General features: G+C 60.8%; 9 protein-coding genes across 9 annotated transcripts; 3 read left to right on the forward strand and 6 right to left on the reverse strand.

Annotated features, from left to right (window-relative positions):
• The first annotated feature begins 207 nt into the window (after positions 1-207).
• SDRG_00930 (hypothetical protein) lies at positions 208-12,784 on the forward strand. The gene is made up of 7 exons (XM_008606436.1): positions 208-330; positions 377-6,997; positions 7,047-9,486; positions 9,537-10,058; positions 10,110-10,610; positions 10,660-12,332; positions 12,382-12,784. Exons 1-7 carry the CDS (start codon positions 232-234, stop codon positions 12,577-12,579), a joined length of 12,054 nt encoding a protein of 4,017 aa, XP_008604658.1. The 5' UTR covers positions 208-231; the 3' UTR covers positions 12,580-12,784.
• SDRG_00931 (hypothetical protein) lies at positions 12,595-13,723 on the reverse strand. Its single transcript, XM_008606437.1, has 5 exons — positions 13,551-13,723; positions 13,335-13,502; positions 13,198-13,290; positions 12,852-13,123; positions 12,595-12,801 (listed from the first exon to the last, which is right to left on the reverse strand). The coding sequence occupies exons 1-5, from the start codon at positions 13,714-13,716 to the stop codon at positions 12,619-12,621; spliced, it is 882 nt and encodes a 293-aa protein (XP_008604659.1). The 5' UTR covers positions 13,717-13,723; the 3' UTR covers positions 12,595-12,618.
• A 260-nt stretch (positions 13,724-13,983) lies between these two features.
• Positions 13,984-16,354, forward strand: SDRG_00932 (hypothetical protein). Its single transcript, XM_008606438.1, has 10 exons — positions 13,984-14,352; positions 14,396-14,611; positions 14,660-14,885; positions 14,936-15,069; positions 15,114-15,258; positions 15,304-15,368; positions 15,415-15,624; positions 15,669-15,903; positions 15,948-16,084; positions 16,137-16,354. The coding sequence occupies exons 1-10, from the start codon at positions 14,020-14,022 to the stop codon at positions 16,284-16,286; spliced, it is 1,851 nt and encodes a 616-aa protein (XP_008604660.1). The 5' UTR covers positions 13,984-14,019; the 3' UTR covers positions 16,287-16,354.
• SDRG_00933 (hypothetical protein) lies at positions 16,346-16,683 on the reverse strand (the record flags this gene model as incomplete). Its single annotated transcript, XM_008606439.1, has 2 exons — positions 16,346-16,525; positions 16,573-16,683. 2 exons carry the CDS (start codon positions 16,681-16,683, stop codon positions 16,346-16,348), a joined length of 291 nt encoding a protein of 96 aa, XP_008604661.1.
• SDRG_00934 (hypothetical protein) lies at positions 16,680-20,250 on the forward strand. Its single transcript, XM_008606440.1, has 11 exons — positions 16,680-17,579; positions 17,634-17,926; positions 17,975-18,062; positions 18,115-18,239; positions 18,291-18,329; positions 18,384-18,809; positions 18,863-18,948; positions 18,994-19,173; positions 19,220-19,444; positions 19,491-19,584; positions 19,629-20,250. The coding sequence occupies exons 2-11, from the start codon at positions 17,681-17,683 to the stop codon at positions 20,217-20,219; spliced, it is 2,100 nt and encodes a 699-aa protein (XP_008604662.1). The 5' UTR covers positions 16,680-17,579; positions 17,634-17,680; the 3' UTR covers positions 20,220-20,250.
• A 5-nt stretch (positions 20,251-20,255) lies between these two features.
• On the reverse strand, positions 20,256-21,630 carry SDRG_00935 (hypothetical protein; the record flags this gene model as incomplete). Its single annotated transcript, XM_008606441.1, has 11 exons — positions 20,256-20,353; positions 20,403-20,454; positions 20,507-20,578; positions 20,625-20,703; positions 20,756-20,853; positions 20,900-20,968; positions 21,013-21,099; positions 21,153-21,246; positions 21,286-21,347; positions 21,399-21,476; positions 21,529-21,630. The coding sequence occupies 11 exons, from the start codon at positions 21,628-21,630 to the stop codon at positions 20,256-20,258; spliced, it is 891 nt and encodes a 296-aa protein (XP_008604663.1).
• A 178-nt stretch (positions 21,631-21,808) lies between these two features.
• SDRG_00936 (hypothetical protein) lies at positions 21,809-22,851 on the reverse strand. The gene is made up of 2 exons (XM_008606442.1): positions 22,294-22,851; positions 21,809-22,249 (listed from the first exon to the last, which is right to left on the reverse strand). The coding sequence occupies exons 1-2, from the start codon at positions 22,789-22,791 to the stop codon at positions 21,839-21,841; spliced, it is 909 nt and encodes a 302-aa protein (XP_008604664.1). The 5' UTR covers positions 22,792-22,851; the 3' UTR covers positions 21,809-21,838.
• Positions 22,852-23,265: 414 nt separating this feature from the next.
• Positions 23,266-24,511, reverse strand: SDRG_00937 (hypothetical protein). The gene is made up of 2 exons (XM_008606443.1): positions 24,259-24,511; positions 23,266-24,213 (listed from the first exon to the last, which is right to left on the reverse strand). Exons 1-2 carry the CDS (start codon positions 24,425-24,427, stop codon positions 23,348-23,350), a joined length of 1,035 nt encoding a protein of 344 aa, XP_008604665.1. The 5' UTR covers positions 24,428-24,511; the 3' UTR covers positions 23,266-23,347.
• Positions 24,512-24,600: 89 nt separating this feature from the next.
• On the reverse strand, positions 24,601-26,206 carry SDRG_00938 (hypothetical protein). Its single transcript, XM_008606444.1, has 6 exons — positions 26,060-26,206; positions 25,712-26,007; positions 25,402-25,661; positions 25,154-25,352; positions 24,986-25,102; positions 24,601-24,936 (listed from the first exon to the last, which is right to left on the reverse strand). Exons 1-6 carry the CDS (start codon positions 26,151-26,153, stop codon positions 24,634-24,636), a joined length of 1,269 nt encoding a protein of 422 aa, XP_008604666.1. The 5' UTR covers positions 26,154-26,206; the 3' UTR covers positions 24,601-24,633.
• Between the last annotated feature and the right edge of the window lie 483 nt (positions 26,207-26,689).

A 26,689-nucleotide genomic window follows, 5' to 3' on the forward strand; every position in this document is an offset into this window, starting at 1 on the left:
CGACTTGATGGTCCACACCGACCTGCACGACAGTCCCACGTGCATATACGCGTTGTCGTGGTACGTCAAGTGTTAGATTATCCCTTTGGTGTGTCTAACGCGCTGTTATAACGCGATGAATATAAAGTATGAGAGGGTGTCGAATGGGTTGCTAGAGGTGCGTGAAGTGAGGCCAGAATCCATAGAGAAACCCAATGAGAGATCTTTCCGCAATAGAAATTTCCAGTCGGGATGAACAGCGCCGAGAGCGACATGGCGCGGCCGCTGCCGACGGACCTCCTCGACCCCCTCGACAAGATGACCTCGGAGACGCGGTCCCAGCGCCTCATGGTACCCTTCCTGCCCCATCTCCCTCATGCTCACCTCCTCCATGCAGACGGAGCTGGCCGCGCTCTCGGCCGACCGCGATCATGTGATCTCGATGGAGTCGCTTACGTACCTCAGTGCCATGGGCCGCGTCGAAGCGATCAAGCTAGCAGTGGAGAAGCCTCTGGCCGACGCCCCGACCAAGGGGACCGACCGCGTCTCGGCGGACGCGGCCCGGCGGCAGCGCGTCGAGGAGCTCACGCGCTTCTTCATGGAAGCCAAGTCGGACATTGAGTTTGCGCTGAGCGGAGGCCTGGGGCGCCGCGAGCGTGCGCGACAAGACCAAATCGACTCGGACGGCAAGTCGGACGAGGAGAAGAGCGATGCATCGATGCAGGAGGCGAGCATGGACGACGCCACGCCCGACAGTGTGACCGACGAGGCGCCGCCCTCGGCCGAGCGCACGCATTTTCAGCTCCTCTCAGACCCGATCGACGCGCGGGTGTTTCACCCGCTCTTGCTCTCGATCCGCGACTCGGACCCGCTCTTGTACGGTACGATGTTGTGCCATCCCCTCGTGGCGGTGCACGACCCGCGACGCGAGAAGCAGCAGAAGGTGCAGCTTCCATCCAAAACAAAGAAGAAGAAGCAGAAGAACGACATTCCCGCAATGTACCAGCCCGACTTTGCGGCGCCGCTGCTCACCGACGACGAGGCGACCGTGCACGTCGCGCGCTTTGTGGCCCGCGCGTTGGCCGACGGCACGATTCCGGCGCTTCTGCTTGCAGCCCAAGTTGTGTTGTCGTTTGACCTGAGCAAGCAATACCCGCTTGTGTCGCACCTCAAGGTCCTGCGCGGCGAAGCCGCTCCGGGGGAATCAGCGCCAGCCGTGCCCAAGGTACAGCCCAAGAAGCCGCTTGTGCCGAGCTCCGACGTTGTCTTGGACACGGCCGACTTTATGAGCAGCGTCATGGAGCTCGAAGGAACTATGGGGCCACTTGCGGCGCTCCGGTCGCGCTTGGGGCGACTCGAAGATAGCATGGACGAAGACATGGACGCGATGAGCAACAGTAGTAGCAGCCAGCTGCCTCTCGAAGAAGTCGCCGACGAAGAAGCGCTCATGGCCCGGGCGATCGCACTCTCGTTGTCGCCCGAGCTGCAGGTGAAGGACGCCGACGCGATCGAGTCCACGGTCGATATGGACACGTTGTTGTCGGAGAATGCGCCAAAGGCCTTGCCGACAGCATACAGCCCCGATGAGCTCACGGCGTTTGCCATCTTTGATCTTTCGTCCGCAAGCGATGCCGCTGTCGCCGGTAGTGTCGTGCTGCAGTATCTCTGGACTGGCGTTCACGTCATCTGCCGCGAGTACGTTGAGCTCGCCGAGACCAAGCGCACCGTGTCCTCGAGCAACCCGATCGTACCCAACCCGCTCGCGTTTCTCTTGCTGCAGTCGATGCTCGCCCGGGTCGGAGCGCATGTCGACGTCTCGGACCGCGACGCGTTGGTGTTCACGTCGGGGGGCCTCGTGCTTTTGCATGCGCTTGATGCGTACCTCTTTCATGTGCATGTCATGGGCATTGCGCCGGCGTCCGTGGGCCTTGGCCAGTCATCGACGAACGCGAACCCGTTGCCACTGGCGCTCAAGAACGTACTTTTGCACTACATGGCGGGTCTTGAAGGTCCCGACGCGCCTCTCGACCCGATCGTGTTTACCGACGCCTCGGCGTCGCTATCAGCGTCTGTTGCACGGTACCGAGCGTGCCTTCCAGCGCAGGCGCGTGTGACGTGGGCCCGCGGCATTGCGCACTTTTATCCGACGCATAGCGAGCGCCACGCGCTACTACATTCGCTTCTTGAGCAGCTCCCACAGTCGCACGCACAAGTCGATTTGCTTTGTACCCGTCTCGCAATCCCGGACCTTGCGCTCGGGTTTGTACCTGTGCTGCACGAAGAGTACAGTGCCGAGACGAGCCCGCGAACGCTTCTGGACGACGATGCACTCGTAAGCTCCAAGCTTTGCATCTGGCCGCCGTCACTCGTGCGTGAGTCGCTCGAAGCGAATACGTGCCGTTCATCAAGCATTATGGACTTTTTGCTGACGGTTGCACCGGGTTTGTTTGACGTGACGACCACGAGAGACGCGTCGCTGGACACGGTCATGAGCATGTACGCGCAAGCTTTTGAGAGCCAAGCCGATGCGCTCAAGCAGACGTGGTCGCATCTGCTGCCGACCATGCAGAAGCTCACAGACTACGTCGCCAACGAGCCCGAGTTCCGCATGGTCGCGTTGCCGACACCGGCGTTTTCGTCTACGACGGTGCCACATCTCGGTAAGGCGCCCAACGCGCGCCTCCAGCTGCTCCGCGCGCTCCAAGATGGCCTTCTTGCGTCGTTGCATGGCTCGATAGCGGGTGACGAGCCGACGCGTCTCGAATTTGATGGTGCGCGCTGTGCCGACACGCTTACACTTGTGGACGGCCAATCAAGCGCGAAGCAACACACGGCCAAACAATGGGGTATGGTGCTTTCGACGTACGGCTGCGCACCGAATACGGGCCTTCATGAGTGGGCCGTACGTCTCGATCGGTGCGAGAAGGGCCACGTCTTTCTTGGTGTGAGTACTCGAGAAGCGTCGGTCGCGACGTACGTGGGAGGTGACCGTCACGGCTGGGGCTTGATTGGCACGCGCGCGCTGTGGCACAACCGGTCCAAGGTCCGTGGTGACTATGGCGACGGCTTCAGCACCGGCAGTGTCGTGCGCATCCGACTCAACACGGACACGGGCGCGCTTAGCTTTGGCCTCCTCGACGACGACTCGGACTGGGGCATTGCGTTTGATGGCTTGACGCAACATGGCACTCTGTACCCGGCGATCGGCCTCTACCAACGTGACGACCAGGTCACGCTCGTGCCGGCGTCGCTCGGCTCCTCGTCTGCGACGATTAGTGCTGACCACGCGATTACGCCCTTGTACCAAGAGGTCGTGTTGCACACCTTCTTTGAGTATGTGCACTCAGTCGTCGAGTCGCTGCCCGATTTTTTGCTCGCGCTTGGTTTGCCGCTCTTCAGCTCGCTGTGTTTGCTCGTGCGCCAGGCCCAGCGCAACCCGAACCACCCGCTTGCAACCATGTTTGCGTTGCATCTCCTTCCCAAGTGCATGGAAGTGCTGCTGCGTCTGGATGAACCAAAGTCGACGACAAACCAACAAGGTCAGCTCGGTCTTGCAATCGACGGCAAGTGGGAACTCAAGAGCATGGCCGCCGGTACGATCCCCGCCCAGCAATATGTTTTGGACATCGACCAATCGCCTGACGGTGGTATGCGTGGGCACAGTGCCTCGTCTTCGGTGGCCGTCGAGGGTGTCGTCCGAGGCACGCGTGTCTCGTTTGTCGAGACGTGGACGCAAGGTGGCACGTGTCTTGTCCAGGGCCGACTCCGAATTGATGGCCGTGTCTTCCACGGCACGTACGAAGACACCAAGAGCCACACGATCGGCAGTATTGTCGGCAGTGCGCTCCTGCCGCGAGCATCGCCGTGCCCGAACCTCAAGCTCATTGTTCAAATGGTCGTGGGCACGCTCATCGGTGCTTACAACACGGTGCTACTCACGAGCGACCCAGAGCCAAGCGCGTACCAGAGTTTCCACGCAAGTGACGAGACGGACAACACGTCGCCGTTGTCCCCGGAAGCTACAACCGAGGAGTACGAAGAGTGGGTGCAGAGCCCGCTATTTAGCGGAGGTCTTCCAGAGCTTTTGCCGCACGTGACCGTCGCCGCTCAGCGTTTTGCTGTGCCAACTGCTCGCTGGTCCGCGATGGCGTCACGATGGACTCAAGCCGTGTCACCGACGCTCACGTCTGTCCCTGTGGAGCCATCGACATTCTTGGCGGATCTTATCGCCGGGCGCAACGATGTCGACGCGCATATCACCAAGCACGCTGGCGAGTCGCCGTTCTTGCGTCTCGGTGGCGACGCGATGAAGACGGCGCGGCGTATGATCTGCGCATGCATGCTCTGGCACACGGGCTTGACGCTCGACAACATGGTCATCTCGGAGACTGACCGGCCGCACGAGAACGTACTTCACATTTGGCGCGCGGCCCAGCGCGTGGTCGAATGGAGCGTGCGCATGAAGCAACAACATTCGCACAGCTACAGCGATATGGCCACGTACCTCATGCAACGCGCGCGGTTCCTCTTGCAGCTTCAGAACCCGCTCGCGCTCAATTGTGCGTCCTCGGAGCGCCTCTTTTCCGAGACACTCATGCACGTCTCGCGCTTCCTCCAGGCGACGGGTACGCACTTGGGTAAGTTGCATCAGCTGCTCTTGCGCAACGCGGGCCGCGCGTACTTTCGTGCCATGGGCTTGCACTCGATGCGATTTGTGCTCGAGCTCGGCCTCACCAACTCGTCGAGCGCCCTCTGTCATGCGCTCCAGTGGCTGCATCTGGACCCGCTCGCCGATAAGACGGCGCTCCAGAAGCTTCGCATGCACCACTTTGACCATGGCATCCACGGCTGCGGCCGCGTGCTCCATGGCCACGTCAAGGATGCGTGGGAAGCGTTGTACGCCCACTTGGCGTCGACCTTGTCGCGCGCGACGTGGGCCAAGGACGCGGATCTACAGCTTGTCGTGCTGCAAGCGTGGGGTGTGCTGATTACACCGGACGACCACGCCTTTGTGTCGCGCGTCGGTATTTTCCGCATTTTGCAGACCGTGCTTGACGAGGCCCGGTCCAGCGCGATCGTGCCCAAACACATTGTCCAAGCCGCGCTCAAGGTTGTGCATTTGCTCGCGGCCCAAGTTGCGACTGGCACACTCCCCGAAGAAACGTCGGTCGCGACGAGTATCCCTCTCTCGCGCAAGCCGTCGGGCCCAGAAACCCTCGGCAAGTCGGTGTTCGAGATGCTATTCACCGAGCTGCGGAACGCTCAAGAAGGCTCGGCGTCCAAGGAGGCGCAGCAATATGGCCTCCAGATCTGCGGGCTTTTGTACAGCGTAAGTACGGCGCCGCTCTGCCGGCAGCACTTGTCCTCGCCCAAATGGTTGCGCCTTCTTTTGCGTCTCGTCGAGACTGGTACGTCGCCGGTCCAACGCCGCGTACTTCAGCTGCTGCGTCGCCTCTTGCCGCACATCCATCCGCGCCGCTGCGTCCAGTGGGCCGAGGCTGACGATGACATGGAAGATGACACTATGATGCTGGACGATCCCGCGCCGGGTCATACACCATCGAGCCTCGTCGTCTTCTTCCTCACCGTGCTGGCGTCGTCGCTGCCCGCGAGTTTTGCACAGTGGCAACTCACGCAACTGGCAGGACCGAGCTCGCCCTCGCGCCTCTCCCCGGGCTCCTCGCACGGACTCGTCGGTGAGGTGGTGCATCTCTTGCGGTCACTCTTTGTCGCGGACGGTTGGAAGAGTATCTTGCACGACGTGCTTTTGGATGCTCTCTCCAAGCAAGAGACGTTGTTTGTGTCCGAAGCCGATGCCCCGGATGCGCTCTTGTCGCAGTGGACGGCGTGGTATCGCGACCAGATGCAAGCCTGTGCCGCCCTTTGCGTCTTGGGTGGGCACATTGAAGGCCTCCAAGTGGGTCACATGGTCAAGCTGGCGCCACGCCCGAGCTCGTCAGATGTGGTTTTCAAGGGGGCCAAGGGCGTCTTGGTCGGCATGGACCTCGACAAGTCGTCGGTCGAGGTACTGCTGCAAAAGAGTAGCGAGTGGACGGGCGCGGGTGCGTCGACGAGCACGAGCAACAACCGCCCGATCCGCGTCGCTCTCGAAGACATTGTACAGTGCCCCGAGGTTGAGTGGAAGGACATGCAGCCCGAAGTCGTTCAACGCCTTGTTGTGCACCATACGCCGCAGTTTCTTCAGGCCGTCCTCGGCATTGCCGCCCCGAGCACGACCAACGCGAGTGAAGACGAGAACAAAGAGCCCAAGGACGCCCCGTTGTCGATGGACTTGATTCGCTCCGTGGTCGACGAAGAGCAAAAGATGCTGCAAGCGCTTGTCGGCCTGCACGGTATCCGCGCAATGGGGCCGTGGTTGCACCAACCCGCGTGCCCCGCGTGGCTCCAGCCGACGCTGCCGTTGCTCTGTCAAGTGGCGACGCTGCCCACGTCGACAAGTGGGCTCACCGATTTGAGTATCCTCGAAGAGCAGTGGCTCCTTCTCTACCGCAAGTGGCTCGAGGAGCACCAGGGCAAGTTTCCCAAAGAGGCGTCCCCCACATCGGCGGCAGCGGCAACCGACGCTGACGCTTCAAAGTCGGCCCCAGCTGCAGCGGCGCCACCGTCGGCCATGTGCCTCCAGATGATGGAGATGGGCTTTCCGCGCGAATGGTGCGAAGTTGCGCTTGCCAAGTGCGCGTACCAAGTTGAAGTGGCCATCAACTTTTGCTTCGAGCACTCTAGCGAAATGGACCGACTCGTGCAGCAAGCGACTCAAAAAGCCAAGGCGCCGGCGCCGCGCAAAGAGCGCGCGGAGCCGTCTGTGCCACCGATGCTTCTTGAGCAGCTGAGCGAAATGGGTTTTCCAGTCAACTGGTGCAAGAAGGCCCTCTTGGCGAACCGCAACAATGTGGACGCGGCGCTCACGTGGATTCTCTCGAACGGCGAAGCGCTCGAAGCCGAAGACCGCCGCGAAGAAGAAAAGGCAAAGGACGTTGTCGAGCATGTTGAGCGATCGGTACGTCTCTTTTGGGGGTGTTCTGCATAATAACTTCTTCTCCTCATAGACGGTGCGGCAAGGTCCCAACCCACTTCGGCACATTAGTGGGCAGGCATCGATCTCGGACGATCTGCTTGTCGAAGGCATGGCTGGTGGCGGCTTTGCTTCTGTCGGCGCGCCGGACTGCATCGTCTTTACGGGTCGTTGGTACTACGAAGCGACGCTGCTGACGTCGGGCTGCATTCAGATTGGCTGGGTGGACGCTGCGTTCTCGGGTGCCTCGGAGCGTGGCACGGGCGTCGGCGACGGGCCGCACTCGTGGGCCTATGATGGCTGGCGCCAGCAAAAGTGGCACGGCCTCAGCAGCCCGTATGGCCGCAAGTGGAAGGTCGGTGACATCATTGGCTGCGGCGTCGACTGCGACGCTGGGACCATCTTCTTTTGCCTCAACGGCGAGTACATGGGCGTGGCCTTCCGCGGCATTGACGTGAGCGGTGGTCTCTATCCGTGCGCGAGCTTCAACCGGCGCGAGCGCCTCGCCTTCAACTTTGGTGGTCTGCCCTTTTGCACGACGTCGCTTGCGCATGCCAACTTTGCGCCGATCTTGCACACGCTTCCGACGGACCCAGCGACGTACGTCAAGGGGTCGCTCGAAGACAGTCTCGAAGAGTGCATGGGTGAAGAGCAATACGCATCGGACGCGCGGTACTTTGGAAAGGACCTCAAGGCTGCGGCAACCGTCCCGGGCCGCGCCAAGCTTCAAAATGCGGTGGTGCTGCAGTCGTCCTCGTCGTCGGCGTCGCTTCTTGGTGACTGGATGCAGCTCACGCGCCAGTTGGCCATTTTGCATGCCCGCAAGGCTCTTTTGGCCATATGGAGCCAGTGGCCCGTCGACTTGGCCGTGCCTGACGTACCCGCCGATTCGTTTTACACGTTCCTCAAGCTCGTGGCGCCGTATGCAACCCAGGTGACGAATGATGACGCGATCTTGTCGTCGCTCGACACGCTGCGACCGCTCACGCTTCAGATGCTCGCGTCGCACCCGGGTCTCGCAACGTCGATGCTGTCGGCGCTGAGCGACCATGTCGCCCTCGCTGGCACGCGCAAGTACGCCAAGATTCCGTGGGACGCACCCAACGAGCTTGTGGTCTTGTCGAGCCTCGCGCAGCTGAACGACGCGCCGTGGACTGACAACGAAGTGCTCACGCACCCCAACGTGCACTTTGCCGAGTGGGTGACGTTTTTGTTGCTGGAGCACGGCCGCCCGTCGGTGCGTGAAGCGCTTCTACAGGCGTGGATTTGTGTGCTCAAGTCGCCCAGTCTGTGCTTGAAGGACAAGGCCGCGCAGCTATTGTCTCGGTTCGTGCCTGAGATGCCGCTGGAGACGATTACGCACTTCCCGCTGGAGCGACTCGTCGCCCTCTGCGCGCAGCGCCTCGCAAAGGAGTATGTGCACTTTCCCATCTGCTCCAAGTACCTCCAACACCTCATGGAGCTGACGTCGACGTTGTGCATTGTGCACGGTGACGTCTTGCCGACGAGTTCGCTCGCCCAACGCGTCTTGGCCGCGAAAGCAGCGTACGAAACTTTGCAGCCGCTCGAGCTCCTCGAAACGTCGTGCGTGGACGAAGTCGAGAAGCAGGACGAGTCGATGGGCGACGATGACGACGAGGATGGCATGACACCGCCGCCGCCACCACCGCCAATGGATTTGGCCGCGATTGCGCAAATGAATGCCGAAGACAAGAACGGACAGCCTGTGGACGCACCGGTCGCGACTGCTACGCGCTCACCAGTGCCTCCGTTCCCGCTGCAGCTGGTCGACAGCTCACTTTTGACACCCGAGCAGCGCGCGCACATGGAAGCAGCGTACCTCGGGTTCAAATCGGGCGCTCCCGTCTCATGGCCGTATGGCTTTGACATGGGTGTCGTCTCGGATGACGCCAAGGCGCATCTATGGACGGGCACCGTAACACAGCTCAAGGTTCAGCGCCCCGTGGACGATCTTGAGGCGGCCAAAGCTGCGGCTGAGGTCATTCCACCGCTTGGTATTGGCTGCAAGGTCAAGCGTGGTCCGCACTGGAAGTGGCGCGATCAAGACGGTGGCGATGGCATGATTGGCACCGTCGAAGGGATCAGCCCCTGGAGCGGCGTCGAAGGCGAGGGCATGAGCGTCCGCTGGCCTAACGAAGCGCTCTACACCTATCGATGGGGTGCTGACGGCAACTACGATCTGACGCACGTGGAAGTCGACGACCAAAACAACGTGGTGCGAACGTACCCTACGCCCAAGCCGACGGTTGGCGCGACGCTCTCTGCTGCGGACATTCTCGCCAACCCGTTCTCAGTCGAGCTTCACTTTGGCATGGTGCTCCGAGTGTGGCCGTCGACGCATCACGGTCGTGTTGAGGGCGTCGTTGAGTGGCCGGACCATCAAGCTGTCATAGCAGTCGCCGGGACGTTTGCGGACCACACGTTGCAGCTGCAAGAAGTGGCAATGCTTCAAGGTATCCACACGTTTGCCATGCAATGGTAATGATGTTGGATGTTCAACTAGGTGACATGGACATGGGCTGGAGCTTGCGCTTTGGCTGCGAACGGTGGCTTCCCGGCACCAAGTACTCGCTCGTCGTTGACGCATCGACTTGCTGGGGCGACGCTGTCTACTATGGATGGCACGAAAAAACGTGGTCGCTTGTCAAGAGCCAAGTGCGGCTTCAGTCGGAGCTGCTCTTCTCGCTCGACCCGCACGCCGCCAACGCGGCGCTGCAAGTTGCGACCGACGGACAAAGCGTGCAGTGCCTCAGCGGTGACTCGCGCAACCTCGTGCTGGGCACGGTCGGCTTTAGTGCCGGTGTGCACTACTGGGAGCTGCGCGTCGACCAGGCCGAGTTTGGGTCGGTCTTTCTCGGTGTCTGCGAAAAGCAGACCAAGGGCACGACGGTCGTCAACCTCAACCGGTGGCAGGGCTGGGGCTTTGTCAACTTTCGCGCGACGTACCACAACTCGACTGAGCGCATCTACGGCGATCACTTTAACGCGGGCGACACGATTGGCGTCTGCCTCAACATGGAGTCGGGTACGAAGATGGCACCTCGATGAATCAACAGGTCGTGACGACGTGCTGTAGGCAAGCTCTCGTTCTTTATGGACGGTATCAAGTACGGCGAGCACATTGTGACAGACCTTGGCACGGCGTTCGAAGGTCTCAAGCACGACAACCAGAGCCCGAAGACGCTGTACCCGTGCATTGGTTTGCGCAAGGCCGGCGACAAGGTGACGCTCAACGGCAAGTGGATCAGCTCGCCCGGCGTTCCCCCCGCACTGGTGTGCAAGACGGCCATGGCATTTTCGTCGCTGGTGCACCGCCTCGTGCAGCAGCCGCCGGCGCCGCTCCCAGAGTCGTTTGTCCACAGCGGGTATCGGCAGTACCACCGGTGGCTCACGCAGCACACACTGCGGGTCCTCACGCGTGGCCGTCTCTCTGTGGACCTTGACACGGCCGTGACGAGTTGCCAGCGCGTCTGTGACGCTGCGCAAGCACCGATTGCAATCGTCGCTGGCGATCGCGTCCGGATTCTCTCCAAGGGCGGCCGCGCGCTGGACGCACCCGAGGAAGCCGTCGTCTTGGGTATGTTATGAAGGCTTTTATACCAACAATGCTCAATCTCAATATGTAGGCGTGTACCGCGACCGCCTCTGGTACCGCGTCGAAACCCAGGGCAACGAAGGCAGCGAGGAAGGACGGTCGTACGCGTGGTACTGGGACGGCGCCGAGCTACCTGAGCTTATTCTTGTCAAGCGCAACGGCATCGATGTGAGCGCGAGCGCGATTCCAGCGCCAGCGCCGTCGAGCACCCCGGAGCTCCACGCAGACGAGCTTTTGGCGCTTTCGAGTCTTGGCGGGTACCAATCGCTCGCGCTCGCGCCAGTGCACTCGCTCTCGACCGACGTGCAGCTGATTGAGCACCTCAACGGCCTCTGTGCGACGCACGGCGTGGACGCCGTCAACCTCTCGTGGTCGCACATTCAAGCTGTGCAGCAGCCGCTTCCCGTGGATGGTCTCTCGGCCTCGATGCTGCGCGCTCGTCTTGCGCTCCTTCTTGCCTTCCAGCAGCTCGTGTTGCAAGCGAGTCCGCTCTTGTGCTTTGACGATGGGTCGCGCACGAGCCGGGAGCTCCTCACGCTGCGGCGTCTCGTGTGTACGAGCACGAAGCTCGGCCTTTGGGACAGCGTTTTGCGCGCGACGACGACCGCGACGCCACTTCCGTCCGACGAGTACGAAGACCCGCGCGAAATTCGCGTCTTGCGCATCAACCGCATCCAAGCGCAGGCGTCCAAGCTCGCCTTGTGTCCTGCGCCGTCCGACCGCCTCCGCAAGTCGGTGTTTGGCCAACTTTATCGCGAGATGCGCACGTGGAGCGACTCTGGCTTTCGGCGCGCGTACATTGGCAAGGGCCATGGTGGACAAAAGCGTGCGTTCAAGGTCAAGTTCCTCGGCGAGGGTGTCAACGACTATGGCGGGCCGTACCGCGCGGTCTTTGAGCAAATTGTGGACGAGCTCCAGATGGACCAGGTCGAAGTGACCAAGGGCGAGCAAGGCTTGCTGCCGCTCCTCGTGCCGTGCCCGAACCGTCGCGCTGGCACGGGCAGCAACCAAGACAAGTTTGTGCTCAACCCGAGCTGCGGCACGATCTCGGTCGCTGTGGGCCCGATCGCACTCGAGCTGCACCGCTTCCTCGGCAAGCTCATTGGTATGGCCGTGCGCCACGGCCTCCAGATGGGCCTCGACGTGCCGTCTGTCGTGTGGCGTCCGCTCGTGGGCCTGCCGTTGCATGTGGCCCACTTGCGTGAAATTGATGTCGTTGCGGCCAACATGCTCGAGCAAGTCCAGGACGACGCGTTGAATGGCGAGCCGCTCGTCTTTACGACGCATCTCAGCGACGGTACCGAGGTCCCACTGCTTCCCGACGGTGACGCGCGGTCGGTCGACAGTAGCAACCGCGCCGAATACATCGAGCTCTCGATTCGTAAGCGATTGAACGAGAGCAGTCCGCAGCTCCAGGCGCTGCGCGAGGGCCTTGCCTCGGTGCTGCCGATGGAGCTCACGGGCCTCTTTACGGCGCGCGAGTTTGAAGTGCTCGTGTGCGGTCGGCGTCAAGTCGACGTGAATCTGCTGCAGCAGTGCACCGAGTACGAAGACGTCGACCCACAGAGCGACCACATTCAGTTCTTTTGGCAAGTGCTCCACGAGCTCTCGAACGAAGACCGGACGCTCTTCTTGCGCTTTGTGTGGGCGCGCAGCCGCATGCCCAACTCGGCCAAGGAGTTTCCAATGAACTTCAAGATCCAAGTGCGTCCGACGTCTATTCGAGTACCCTCTCGACTAACGAATGCATTAGGCGCCCCATGACCAAGGCGCGCGCCAGACCCCGGATGCGTACCTCCCGCATGCGCAGACGTGCTTCTTCTCGCTGAGCCTGCCCGCGTACTCGACCAAGGAAATTTTGCGCGCCAAGCTCCTGTACGCGATCCAAAACTCGCCCAACATGGACGCCGACGTCCGCCTGCACAACGCCGAGGGCTGGGCCGACGCCTAGGACGTGACTACACATATACATACCATGCATAACCTCTCTTTAGAAGCGGTTCTCGAGGGCGCTAATCGCCCGCTCCCGAACGACGGGTGCGGTCGGGTGCATGAGCTGAGGGTGCGAGATGGTTGCTGCCACCAAGTGCTCTGGGGCAATCCGTCGCAGAGGCGAGTCGTTGGACGACGCAATATGGCTCAACAGCGCATCTGTGACGTCCTCCATGTAGCTCTACATACCGTCAACGCATGAGAGCCATAGGAAGAGGAAGAGTTGCTTGCCTCGACGGCCGAGGCAAAGGCGGTCATGGCACCGGGTTCGACGCGATGAAGGCCAGCTTGGAGCGCTGCTTGCTGCATGATGAGCTCGAGTGGGATCGCCTTGTGCTCCACCGGTGGTCCTTCGGCGTATGGCGGAATCGAAGCGGAGTAGATGAGACCCCCCGACGGTGCATGAAGGCGGTAGCCGGCCAAGGCAGCGTCGTTGCTGGCCAAGGCCATTGGCGCTGGCGTCGCGTCGTATGTTGGCGACGGACGCGGCGAGGGGCAAGCCAGTGCAGAGGACGAAGAGTCAAGGACGCTACATGCACCTGCTTCCATGCACAGGCAAGAGGAGAAGAAAGGATATGGTCGGCGAGAAAACTCAAGTCGGCCGTCGCTTGGGCATCGTGATCGCTGGAGGCGGGCTCGTTCACCATGATGCCAAGCAGTTGGGCCATGGCTACAGCAAGGCGTTGCACCTTGATGCATGGTGATCGAGCCTACCCTGCTCGTGCGTCTCGACAAGGCGGTCGGCCGTCGTCGGATGCGTCGGCGGATCTGCGAGGTCATCGATATTCGATGGGGCTGCCTGAATGACCGATCCCTTGGCCGCAGCGGCGCTCGCATGGGCGCGGCTTAGCAGCAGGACGACCAGTCGGTTGTGCAGTCGCCCTGGCATCATCCTCTTCCTCAGCATCTCAAGATCCGAGGGCGACGTACGCTGGCGCGGCGAGAGCTCGGACGCGACGACCGCATGGAGCTCGCCCAGCGAGAGTTGCAGTCGCATGTACTTCTGGAAGGCGCCCCAGTAGCGCTTCCATCGACCGAGCTCCCGCGTCCCGCAGAGGTCCTTGAAGATGGCAAACTTGAGCTCGCGGGCTTCCATGATCTTTACAGCACGTCCAATTCGGCACTACCACTATCCATGCCGAATTCGCGCGTGAAAGGATGCCGAATCTAACAACGCCACCACGACAAGGGCCACAGATTCGAGCCGCGTCCGTGTGAGCTGCCATGCTGGGAGGTATATATATATGGTCCTGTGTGCGGTGGTGGTATGCTCGAGATAGAGGCTCTTGGGCTCCTGGGCTTTTGGGCTGCACGCCGATGGCTTGTCTTGGATTCGGCATTCGAATTCGGCATATGCCACGTCAAACATCATTTTCACATCGTTCGACGCCACGCCGCCATGCAGCGGACCATGCTGACCCGTCGGTGCTTCTCGACGGCCGAGGTCGCGCTCGCGCAGCTGACCAACCCAACAAGCAACCACAAGGCGTGGCGCCATGCGCTCACGGCCTGGTCGTCGGACAAGTGGCGCGACGTGTTGCGCCTCGACGCGACTGTTGCAGACCACCAGCGCGCGTTTGCGACCATCTTGCAAGACCATGGCCCTATGAACCACTTCTACCTCCTCAAGCAACATCCCGGCGTAGCACCCGAGGTTCTCGATCTCTTTCTCGACGCCACGCGCATGTACCCGTACGAGCAAGTCAAGTACCGCGAGATGGACCTCATCAAGGTACGCACGCCTATACATGGCGCATCCACCATGGCACGCCTAGATCCTGCGTCAAATGGCGCTGGCGACGAGCGAAGACGCCATGGTTGCGACTGCGATCCGCGCGCTTCTCGACTTGGCGGCGTCGTCCTCGGCGTCCTCGGACGTGTTGCACCTCTACAAGAGCCTCATGGCCGCGTCGTTCGAACCCGAGACGATACCCGACGCGTGCTTGCAGGATGTCGTAACGACGCTGCTCGCTCACGACCACATTGATACGGTAGCATGCGTTTCGACGGCCATGCACGCTCAATGCGCTCGTACGTAGGCCCTCGACCTTCTCGCCGACTGCAAGGACACGACCGAGATGCTCGTGCCCATCGACCTCTTGACCAGCGTCTTCGAGTACCTCGGTCGTCACGGCTCGATCGAGCGCGTCACGCGCACCGTCGATATCGCATTCGAATGGGCCTTGCCCGCCGATGCGACGACGCTCGCCGCGAGTATGCTCACGGCCTGTCTTGGGTCGGGTCACCTCACTCTCGCCCTCGACGGTACACAGCCCCAAGAGGTCTGCACGAGAGATGCACTCAGCTTTCGATAGTGTTTGATGCGATTCCGTCCGAAGTTTGGGCCGAGCAGAGTGTCTATGCACTCGCCTCGGCGCTGCCGAGTATGGTCCAGTTCAAGACCGACCTCATGGTCTTGCATATGCGGACGTCCCACGCGTTCTCGCCAGTACGCCGGCTTGCTCGAGACGTCCTCATGACGCGCGCGTGTAGAGGGTCTTGGAGCGCTACCTCTTGTCGGCCCAGCAAGTCGATGCGCCAGCGTTCCTGCGTCAGCTGCTCGACGACGTAGCCGAGCGCGGCTGGTCCATGGACCTGCTCATTACATGCGCGAAGCGAACACCCCACTCGCCCGACTGTACCTTCCTCGGTGCACCTCTTGTCGATCTCATGGCTGGTGTAGACGAGCAGCTGGCCGCGACCTTGCTCTTGCACCAGCTCGAGACACGCCCTGCACAGCGCGTTGAAGTACGTTCTGCGCACGAGGTGCGCGCACTCACTGCGCGCGCTCTAGATTCTGGCTGATTTTAAGGCGCACGTATGGAGCAAAACGTGGCTCCGCGTCGCGAACCTCATGCTCGCGCAGCTGGTGCGAGACGCGCCGTCGCGGGCCGTCGCATTGTACACGTCGCTCTTTGCATCGTCGGGCGACGACACGATGCACGTGCGCAGTAGCTTGCACCCGCTGCTCCTGCACCTCGCCAACCACGGTCATATCGACGAGGTAGCATCGCCCATAACAATGCTTCTTGGCAGATCGTATTGTAGGTGCTCGCCCTCCTCACGTTCGCCAAGGCCATGGCCATCAAGCCCCGCGCGGACGACCTCGCGACCGTCGCCGCCGGTCTCGCCAAGCACCCGCTCGCATCTCTGCACGCGCGGCCATTGATAGCAACGTACATTGATCTGCTCACGTCGATGCGCATCCCAACGACGCTCCGCGTGTGGCGCCACATGATCCTGCTCGCCAATGCAACGCACGACCCGACGTCCGCATTTGCAGGTAGATGGCGGCGAGAGGCGAGGTCGTGATCTAGACTCTCGTAGTCTACGCCGTCATGCAGGACAAGCGCATCAAGATGTCGGAAGCGATCGCGCTCGAACTCCTCCGCGCGGCGCGCAAGGACTTCTGTCGCTTCACGCGGCTGTACGACGATGCAATGGCGGCCAACGCAGGCTCCACGGTACCTCTTTCAGCAACGTTCGCATCGATGTAATGATACGACGCGGTGCTAGCGCCTCTTTGGGCTCGTGCTCAAGACCGCTTGCTACGAGCAGGACCCGGCGTTCCTTCGGCGGGTCTTGAGCGACATTGCGGCCAGCGCCTTCTCATCGCGCGCCGCTCCACCCACGTCGTCGTCCTCCCACGCGCTACCTGTCGTCTAGCCGAGCCGCCTCGACGCGTAAAAGGGACTGCGTATGTGGTCCTGTTGATAGGAAGTTCTTTACGCTGACGTGGTTCGCCGATGGGGCTTCTCGGGCAGACGCAAGACGTGGCACACCTTGTGCCATAGCGCCGGCCACGCGCCGCTGGGTACGACCTTGGATCGCGTTGGTCGCTCGAGGCTCAGCGTCGCGTCGTGGCTGCGCGACGCGGTGACATCGGTCAGCGAGAGCGACGAAACCTAGCATGCGACAATCATGTGGCTGGAGGCGCATGCGAGGGGCGTACGGAGGCGCGGAGGTAGTCGCGCGAGGGTTGGTAGCGCGTCTGGAAGCCGCCGGGGACCTCGTGGAAGCGGCCTGGCCGGGCGGTCCCGAGGCTGCTGCGGCGGTCCAGCATCGACGTCGTCCTGTGTGCGAGATCTTGTGTGAAATTGCGACAGCAGCAAACCAAGCTGCGCTGTAACATCCGGATAAATAGCATTCGGCAAATGCCGCCAAAAAAGCACAAGGAAGGGGCACGGGTGATATCTCTGCGTGCGTCGCGCCAACGACACGAGCCATCGATAAGGACTTCGCAGCTAGCCCGAGCTGCTGCTGCTGTGCTTAAGTAGGGCGCCGCGTTGCTCCTTGTCCTTGTCTCTCGAGCTGGCATTTTACGTCAGGACGATACTTGGAGCCGCCGGCCTTTCCTGTTCCATCTCTGACTCTGACTCAAGGCGGCCCTATCACGTTGAACGACCGAGGCTCTCGTGCGGAAGGAATCGAAGCTGAGACCCTTGCTGCTATCCGGACTCGCAAAGACAAGCCGCGAAACGAGTTGACTGCTTGGCCTTTCCCCGTAGAAGCGACGCGCGTCCAGAGCATGGGAGCACCATCGTTAGCTGCAATCGTTGGGGTTGCGCCGATCATTAGGATCATTCCCACAGTGAAATGTGACTTACACTATCGTACGAAATCAACGAAATTGGGTTTTCGCCGAGGTTGCCCACAACGTAGAACGCCGTAGTCGCTCTATTTCAATATAATCTTGACGGAAGACGATGCTAAAGCGATATTAGGACTGCTGAGCTACCGGTAACCGTTTGGCTTGTGCAAGTGAGCCCACCACGGTCTCTCTCTGTCAGATCTGAGATTCGTTCGTGGCGCCTACAGTACTCGTGTCGCACGGGTACGCACGTCGGATCCACTGCGACGCGGGCAACGCACGTCCATACGACAGCCTCCATGCGGGCGAGGTGGTGCTGCTGCGTCTGCGCTGTGGCGCTCCTGCTTGACAAGCATCATCCAGTTGAAGTAAATATTGCGTGCTTTTAGATTGTCGGGACGTATTTGGCTAATTGCACGTAGCTTTCAATGGCTTATTTTCGGCATTGCTCGAAAATTGGCGTGGGCGAATGGACTTGGTCGAGGTCGAGTACACGGTCGAGTTCCGCAGCAAGAGCTTTGGGCTGCGGCTCATGGCCGCGACCGAGAACGGGTCTGGCGCCGTCCTTGTGGGCTTCACGACGGAGCCCCGCCCGAGCATGCGCGACCTCCCGCCGTTCCGCTACCAGTTGCACTCGCTCGGCGCCATTGCGCTCACGGCGATGCCCTTCAGGACGATTGTGACCACGCTCGCCAAGCATGACACGTACCCCGTCGTACGCATCGCTGCCACCTCGTTGATGCGGCCGCTCACGTCGCGCTAGATGATCCGGTTCATCTCGTGCCCCATGGCGTGCGAGCTCGCGTTCCCGACCAAGCACAAGAAACTCAACCTGATCGTCGAGGAATCGGGTAGGTGCATATCCTCTCTCTTCATGAACCGAAAGAGCATGCAGTCATCTAGGTGATCGGCTGCGTATCACCGAGTACTCGAGGCCGTTCCGGACACAGAGCCCGATCCCAAGCATCGCCCTCGGAAGCCACTACATTGCAGCCATCAATGGCACCGCCGCTTCGACGTCACAGGAGGTACGACCTCTCCAGCATGCTTGCGATGCTGTACAGAGGATGTACATGCAGGCCACTGCGCTCCTACGCACCAAGACGTCGTTTCCAGCCGTACTACGATGCATGCCATTGCAAATGTCCAAGATGCCATCCTCTTGCCCATAGATTGTGCACGTGTCGATCGAGCAAGACGAAGAAAGCGCTGCGATCCAAGCCAGGCTCTTGAGCGGCCGCGCCACGCGGCAGTCCTCGAGCAGCCCGCCACCAGCCAAGCGGTTGCGGCCCTCGGTGGCAGCACCACCGACGCTGCCATCGACGTCGATCGACAACCCAATTGTGCTTTCCGACTCGTCAGACGCCGCAGAGGCCACGCCCTCGGCCCCGGTCTCGAGCCTCTTGACGCGCGGCCAGGCCGTGCGCTCGCTCTTTGGCGTCGGGATCATTCACCATGTTGCCTACAACGCGGCAGCACCGAGCGCGAGCATCGTTACGGTGCACTTGCCCCATGGCGGCCTCGGCTATTTCAACCGGGAAAGCTTGCACTGCGTCGACGAGGTGCCGTGTGCGACGTACATCAAGCGGCGCGCCAAGGTACGCCGCCCAAACGATGCAAGAGACGAGTCGCTACAACGTAGTGGGTCTAGGGCCAAGTCGTCTTGACGTACGGCGACGTGGGGCGGCTCGCTGACGGGCGGCTCTTCAACGACTCGATCTTGGACTTTTACCTAAGGTACACACACTCCATGTAAGCACTCGATACGACAAATGACTGTAGCTATCTGTACGATGCGCTGCCGCTGACGCACGCCACGTACATCTGCAGCTCGTTCCTCTTTGGCACGTTCCAGCAAGCGCGCAAGACCGGGCTCGACGCCGCGCACGCGGCCGTGACGCGCTGGACCAAGGCCGTCGACCTCTTCCAGACCAAGTACCTGGTCGTGCCCATCAACGAGACGTACGTACGTCCATGGCGTAGTACGCCTGATGCGAGTGGGATGTAGCGGTCACTGGAGCGTCGCCATTGTGTGCAATTTGAGCCGGTTTGTCCAAGCTACTGTGTGCAACTGCAGTCTCTTTCGCCCCGAAGTGGTGTGTTCGCCGACGATCTGCACCATGTGCCACCGTCCGCGCGACATGCAGCAAGAGCGGAACGACAATGTGTGCATCGTCATGCTGGACTCGCTCAAGTGCCATCGGACAGCGCGCATCACAAAGTTTCTTCGCGAGTAGGCGTCTCGTACTTACATGTCGCATCGTATGTATGACGAGTAGGTATCTGCAGCTCGAGTGGGACACGACCCATCGCGATGTGCATGGACCGCTGACCTTCAACCAGAAAGTGCTGCCGGCCGTCGTTCCGCCCTGGGTATATCCCGTAACTCCAATGGCATGATGTAGAAGAAATGGTAGATTCCGCGCCAGACCAACAACTGCGACTGCGGCGTGTTTGTGCTGCAGTACGTGGAGCTTTTCTTACGGCGCCCGCCGCGCCTCAATGCCGAGTTTCTTTTGGCCAAGCGCACGAAAGCCGCGGCCGCCAGCCTTTCGCTCGTCAGCAACGAGACGGTGCTCGACGCCACTTGGTTTGACGACGCCGCGATCCCCGCCAAGCGACGGCAACTCGAACGCCTCGTGCACGATCCACGCGTCGTGCAGCTGCATGCGACTCCGTTAGTGGTCGACAGGCGCTCGGCGTTTCCTGTGCCACCAACGACATTGGCTCATGACTCGGCCGATGGTGTCGCAACCGCTTCCTCGATCGTGGAGGAAGAGAAGTCGATGACGCTGCGTGGCGCGTCCTCGAAGGATAACGACGCGATGCTGGACGTACCTGAAACCCACGGGCTCCAGGACGACACGCTCCAGGACGTCGTGAACGGCGCGCGTCTTCTCGTTGTCCACGAAAAGCCGGTCGAGATGAGCCTCGAACCCAGTACCGTACCAGCAGCAGCCACCGCCAATCGAGCAGTATCAAGTGTTGGGGCGCTTGGTGCATCGTAAGCAAATACAAAGCGTCATGTTGCGTAAGGGATGTAGCTACTTGCGGCCCGCGCCATGGTCCTTGACGACGTCGAGAAGCGGGCGCAGGCGCTTGCGAATGTCGAGGTCGGTCACCAAGTCGTCGAGCACCTCTTCTACTTCATGCTTAGCGAGAAGCATCCAAATCGTATGGCAGTAGAGGACCTTGGATGACACGCAGGTCCTGCCGAGCCTCGGCGGTCGCCACATACGCCGTCTACTCGCATACGAGCGTCAGCCCACGCGACAAGCGACGTCACATAACGTACGGGGTGCGTCTGGAAGTCTTCCGAGTCGCAGATTTGCGCCAGCACCTCGGCCGTCACGAGCACGTCGTCGGGCTATCGTCATGCGTTCAAGGTTGAGGAGACCACCCAGCTCCAGTACCGAAAACGACGTGTGGTTGTGCTGCAGATGCCAGAGCACGAGCTCAAACACTTGGCGTTCTTGGAGCAGTGGCATGATGCTACGTAGCAAATGGAAGGTGACGACGCGCCAAGGCTTTTCGTCGTCGATACCGGGACTCGCCAATGTCATCGAGTCGCTTCATGAGGCCATGGAGGTAGTAGAGCACGATGACCTCTTGGCAGTCTTCGAGGTCCTTGGTCTTGAAAAACTAGATGCAGTTAGTTAGTTGAGCGATACGACCAGCATGAAGCGACCTCGGGCTCTTCGTGGCAAAAGGTAAGGACGGACGCAATGTACTCGACCAGCAGCGGAAGGTCCGTCGTCTACCACACATCATGCGCCACAGAGAGGAGGACGATGCTAGTACCTGCAGCGCTTCGACGTGGAGCCATGCGTTCTTGAGCATGACGCCGAGACCGCGCTCAAACTTGAGGAGGAGGTCCTTTGCTTCGGCCTGTACCATGAGAGGAATGAGGAGAAGAAGGGGTATCTTGAAGGGGCGTGTACGTCAAAGTCGCGGCCGAGCGTGTTGCGCTCGTACTCCTTGTACTCGACGAGAAGGCGGAGGCAGAGGTTGAGCTTGCCGTCTTCGAGGATGTACCTGCGCTGCATGAGCTTCTCGTCGTCGTCAAGGCGCTACCGCAATGCGAGCTCTTCGCACTCCCACAAGGTCGCGTTCTCCTGCTTGGGCAGCTGGCGCTCCTGGCATGACGAGGGTGAGGAGGAGGAGCATGATGCTGCGGGAGGTCGTACCATCTCCGAGATCTCGCCAAAGCGCGTCATGTTGTGGGCCATTTCCTTCCACTCGGTCGAGAGAATGGGGTAATCGCCCTGGTAGAGAAACCCCGGGTTTAGTTAGTCGAATGGGTAGAGTTAGTCGCACCAGAAACCGAATGTGGTTGCGGAGGTCGGCTGTGAGCTTGGCTGTGAGCTTCTCGATCGAGTCGGCGTCGCTCGACTTTTCGTACCGGCCCAAGCGCGACATGGTGGATTGCACTCTGGCTTTAGTCGAAACCCACGGTCCGTTTCAGAAACTGGCGGCTTCCAGATTTGGCAACGACACCAGACTCCAGACGACGTGAGCGGGTCCTGCCTCCTGCCTGCTCGTCTCTGCTTGGTCCACTGGGACGCCACGTAATGGATCTCTGAGGACAGGAGGAGGATGGCGCGAGGGTCATTGCATATTGGTCTGCTTAGCGGTGGCTATAACCGTAGAACGACGTTGGCGGCGCCTTGGTGCGCTCGTCGTACGTGGCGGCCGAGGGTGGCGGGCGCGTCGCTTGATGCAGAAAGGGTAGGTACTGCTGCGCTGGCGCCGTCTGTGCGTGAACGCATTGCATGGCCTCGTCGAGTTGCCGGCGCGTGCTGGTCATGAGCGCCATCTCTTTGGCCTCGAGGTCGCGCTGCTGGAGGAGCGTGACGTGGTCGCGGTGCGTCGGGTGGTAGTAAATCTCGAACGAAGCCGCGCGACATCGGTGCAAGAGGCTGTCAAAGTAGAGCTGCATACGGGGCATGTGGAAGCTCGACGTGATCACGCGCACGATACCGACGCGCAAGTGCGTCAAGAGCGGCAAGAGCGTCAGAATGTTCTCGATCGTGTTGGCCTACATCGTGTGTCCCTGCGACTGTACACCAAGGCGGGCCGTACCGCGTTGCAGTCCAAGAGCACGTGATGGGGCGACACGCCGCGTTGCACCAAGTGGTTGCGAGCGACTTCGCACTCCAAGGCGCCTTCTTCGCTGCCGTCGCCGCCGAACGGCACGACGTAGCAGGTTGACCCTTCTTGCTGCACGATCGAGTGGTACAGTGGCAGCGCGGTCTCGATGCGCTGGCTGAGCCATGGCCCCGGCAGGTTCGCGCGGCCCAACGGCCCGCCGAGCACGACGATCGCTTGCGCCTGCTGCAAATGACTCGGCTCGATGCGCTCGCCTTCCGGGATCGTGTCCAAGTTGGGCGAAATCGCGGGGTGCCGAGGCTCGACGTGCGAGGCTTTGGTGCCGGCGCCGTCGACGCGCAAGCCGGACCGGAAGAGGTCGAGGCCCACGGCGGCGAGCAGCTTTGTCTGCTCGCTGCTGCGCTGGTGCGCCCCAGTGACTAGAAGGCGGCCGCTGTCTTGGCGCAGGCCGCTCACCTTGCGAGGTCGCATCCTGCCACCAGCAACGAAATCTAGAACCTCGGATCCTCCCGTGCCGATTTTAAGCCGTCGAAGAATTTATTCCGATTTCAGCATGATTTTCTTCTATCAAGGTGTCAAGTTGCCAAATGCTCTATGTTACTGGCATTGAAATGGGCCAGCTACGTAGGCTCACAAGGACACGACCCGAGATACCCATGCTAGCCAGGGTGTCTCGGACGCCCTGCGCGACCTTGCCACGCTGCCGATTCGACTACGTCAGCGCCGCAACTTGCCCGTCATGGTTTGAGCGCCTCCAGATCCAACAGCCCTCTGCAGTCTGGCCACTACAGCGAGGTTTCGGGGACAACCCGAGGCAGTTGTCGCCGCACGCTGCCCCGTTGCTACCAACCAGGTAGTTCGAGACGTCCTCTGCATCGAGCCGCTCGTCGCCTCGTAGCCAACGAACGGTCGAGACACTTGACGTGGTGTCCTCGCTACCATGTACTACGGACTACTTCTCCTTTTCGAGTTACGAGGAATACGCCACCAACTTGCATCTACCAGTGTAAGGATAGTCTTTTTGGGATTACAGCGTCGGCAGCGGGACCTTGCTGTAGAGCATCACGGGGCGGGACCAGTTCGTTTTGCCGAGCGGTGTCTTGTACGGGAAGAGGTCGCTCAGGTGCTTATCAATGACGTCGACGACCGTGTGCGTGATCTGAATGGCCCTGAAGGACGCGGGGATCGTGTGGTGCAGCCGCTGCAGCCGGCGCGTCGCGGTCTTGTAGCATTTCCACGGCTGCGGTTCTAGAATGAGGTGCGTCGTCTTGGCCGAAACGAGGTTGAGAAAGTTGAGCAAGCCCGCGTCGCCATGGTGTAAGTGGATCCACATGGTGATGCTAAAGCACGAGATGAGATCAAACGTCTTGCCTTCCGTCTCGGAGAGGAACGCGTCGCAGAGCGCGGCGAGGCGCCCGCCCTCCATGACGTCGGCCACTTGAAACGTCAGCGACATATCGGAGGGGGCGAGCGCGGCCGCCCGACCGATGAGCTCGGCATCGACATCGATCCCGAGCGTGCGCAAGTCGACGTTCGAGCTTGTTGGTTCGGCGGCCGTCACCGGTGCAACGGTTGTCGGCGCGTCGTCGGATGGCGAGGCGATGGCGGCCAGCCGCGCGAGCGCCTCGGCGGCGGCTTTGGCCTTGGCCACCTTCTTGGAGACGCCGTCGCCGGCCCCAAAGAAGACGTTGGCGATAAAGACGTGCAACACAAAGTGCTTGCGATGGCCAAACCCGCCGTCTTCGATCGTCACGTACGTGGGGGCGACATGATGCTTTTGGATCGCTTCGTTGAGCTCGCTAATGCTGTCGACCGAGAACGTCGTCGTCGTCGCGGGTGCAACCGGCAGTGCGCCGCTCACGAGCGCTCGGTGCACGGCCTGCGTGAGCTTGCCTACAGCGACGCAGGCTAGGTACGGTCCTACAAGAAACACGCTACCTTCGTTGCAGCCAATGTCAAGGTAGTAGGCGCGCCGCCCGCTCAAGAGGCTGCAGAGACCGGCGCGAACGCTTGGCGAGAGGAACCGGAGCCGCTCCGACTCGGGGTTGAACTCGTAGTAGTCATGGAAGTTGCCAAAGACGTGCTCGACGGCGAGGTCCGCGTCCATCGCGGCCACCAAACTGAGCAACGACCGCGTGATTGGGCAAACAACAGCCAATCAGCGTCGGCCCTGCGAAAGGGCAACTTCAGCTTCAGAATCCTGGACGGGCTCCAACAACACTGGGCTCAGCCGTACTCGACTGTACCACCTCGTGGCTCATCGACGGCCAGCACTGCAGATGCATACAACCACCGCGTCATTGTTGAATGTAGTTATGGGGCGGCGGACGGCTGCTGCGGCGCGCGCTGCGGCATGAGCACGCCGTACGCACCGAGCGGACCCATGGCGGAGATGGACACGCCATGGTTGGCTTCGATATCGGCCGTCGCACTGGCAATGCTCACGCCCTTGAACGCGTCCGAGCCCGTCTTGGCCGCAATCGCCAGCTCGTCCTTGCCATTGACGCTGCCGCGACAGAGAGGCGACGGCGCACTGCACGTGTTGAAGACAACCTTGGTGGACGGCAAAGTGCCCGCCCATGGCTTGGCCAGCATCAAGGACGGCAGCGACACCGACTAGCGACTAAGTGATGAGACGTTGTAGTCGAATTTGACAAAGACGCACCGAGTGGCGGCCAAAGAGCTGCAGGCTCACGAAGTCGATGCTTCCTGCCATGTCGGGGTTGAAGCAGCGGTACGTACCGGACGCGTCACTGGCCGACTTGCAGCCAGTATACGTTTTCTATCCATCGATCGTCCATCTTTTGCTTTCCAGTAACGTGGGGCGTCGTACCGAGGTTGTGTCGAAGGCCGACGCCAGCTCTTCCCACGACAGCGTCAAGCGCGGCGCGTCACCGGACGCTGCGTCCAGCGCCTTGCGGAGCGCTGCCATGTACTTGACTGCTGTCGGGCTATAGTTGGACTTCCAGTCGCCGTTGTTGCTCTTGTCGTTGCCACCGACGTCGACGATGTGCACACCGTCCATCTTGGACCTGGCAACACATATATGAGGCCATGGGACGCCATGTCGGGATCGCAGACTTGGTGACATGGGCGACGACGGAGGCGACAAAGGCATCGATCTTGGCGTCGCTCGTTAGCACTGATGCGAACGACGTCGACGGGTCGCCGATGACGGCGATCTGCTTGATGCAACGCGACCGCATCTCCAGCATGCAGCGCGAGATGCGCGTGTTGGCGTCCGGGAGCGTCGGCTTGACGATGGCGCCTGTCGCCGGATCGAGCGTTGCGGCCGACCACATGATATGTGTGGCGAAGCGCAGATCGGGTTGCAGAAGCAGCTACAAGTACGGTCGCATGAGCCTTCGAGGCCTATGCTACTAGTACGTACGCTGCGGCACTCTTTCGAGGCGTCCCAGTGCAACGCAAAGATGCGGTCCTCGGCGACGAGCGGCGAGCACTGGTAGCAGTCGTTGTGCAGCGGGTCAAAGAACTGACCGCGCGGGCACTTGGATGCCTTATTGCGGAGCTCGCGCCACGTCATCTTGTGGTTGATGGCCATGCAGCCGCCCTGGAGCACATCGGGGTCGTTGAACTGGATGCGCGTGAGGTTGCCCGTGAACTCGTCGAGCCAGCCCTCTTGGTACGAGAAGGCGCCCGAGTAGAGGAGTGTGCCAATGGCAAAGACTACAGGAATGGTATCGCATGAGGTTTGGGTCGATGCAGTACGTCGACGTACGCGCTACAGGCAGCGGCCACCAGTGGAAGCCGGCCGAGTCCTCCGAGATGTACCAGCGCTTGGCCTCGGCCTTGGTCGACGGCAGCTCCTTCATGCTTGGTTGTGGCCAGGTGGCAGAGCCAGCGAGTTACTGTCATTGCAACCCGGCCCCATGAAATATTTTCCCTGGATACATCCTCCATACAAATGAAAGGATATTAATATTCAAAGGAGACTGCTTCGACTGTGTCCGGAGCGACGATATCCGGATTTAGGTACTTTATAAGCGAATTACCACTTGAGTAATATTTCACAGTGGAGCACGCATATATTGAGAATATTGACAGGAATATTTCGCCACGCTGCGCCGATCGCACATGGTGTCGAGCAGACCCGAAGCCAGGAAAGTGGATATGCCGTAGCTCATGCCGTGCCTCGCTATGCATCCTATCTATAGCGGGCATCGCGCTGGGCTTGCCTTCACTGCGAGGCGCGAGACCCGCAGATAGGCTGATGAATATTCAATATATTGACGTCAGAGCGCGCTCAAGGAGACCCTGGAAAGGACGTTTGCGCCTCCTTTCCAACCGACTGAGAGTTGCGAGCACGAGAGTTGCGTGGTCGGTCGTCCGCTGGTGCGCTGCGTGTTTT

This window comes from Saprolegnia diclina (genome assembly GCF_000281045.1).
Source record: "Saprolegnia diclina VS20 unplaced genomic scaffold supercont1.2, whole genome shotgun sequence".
NCBI lineage: Eukaryota > Oomycota > Saprolegniomycetes > Saprolegniales > Saprolegniaceae > Saprolegnia > Saprolegnia diclina.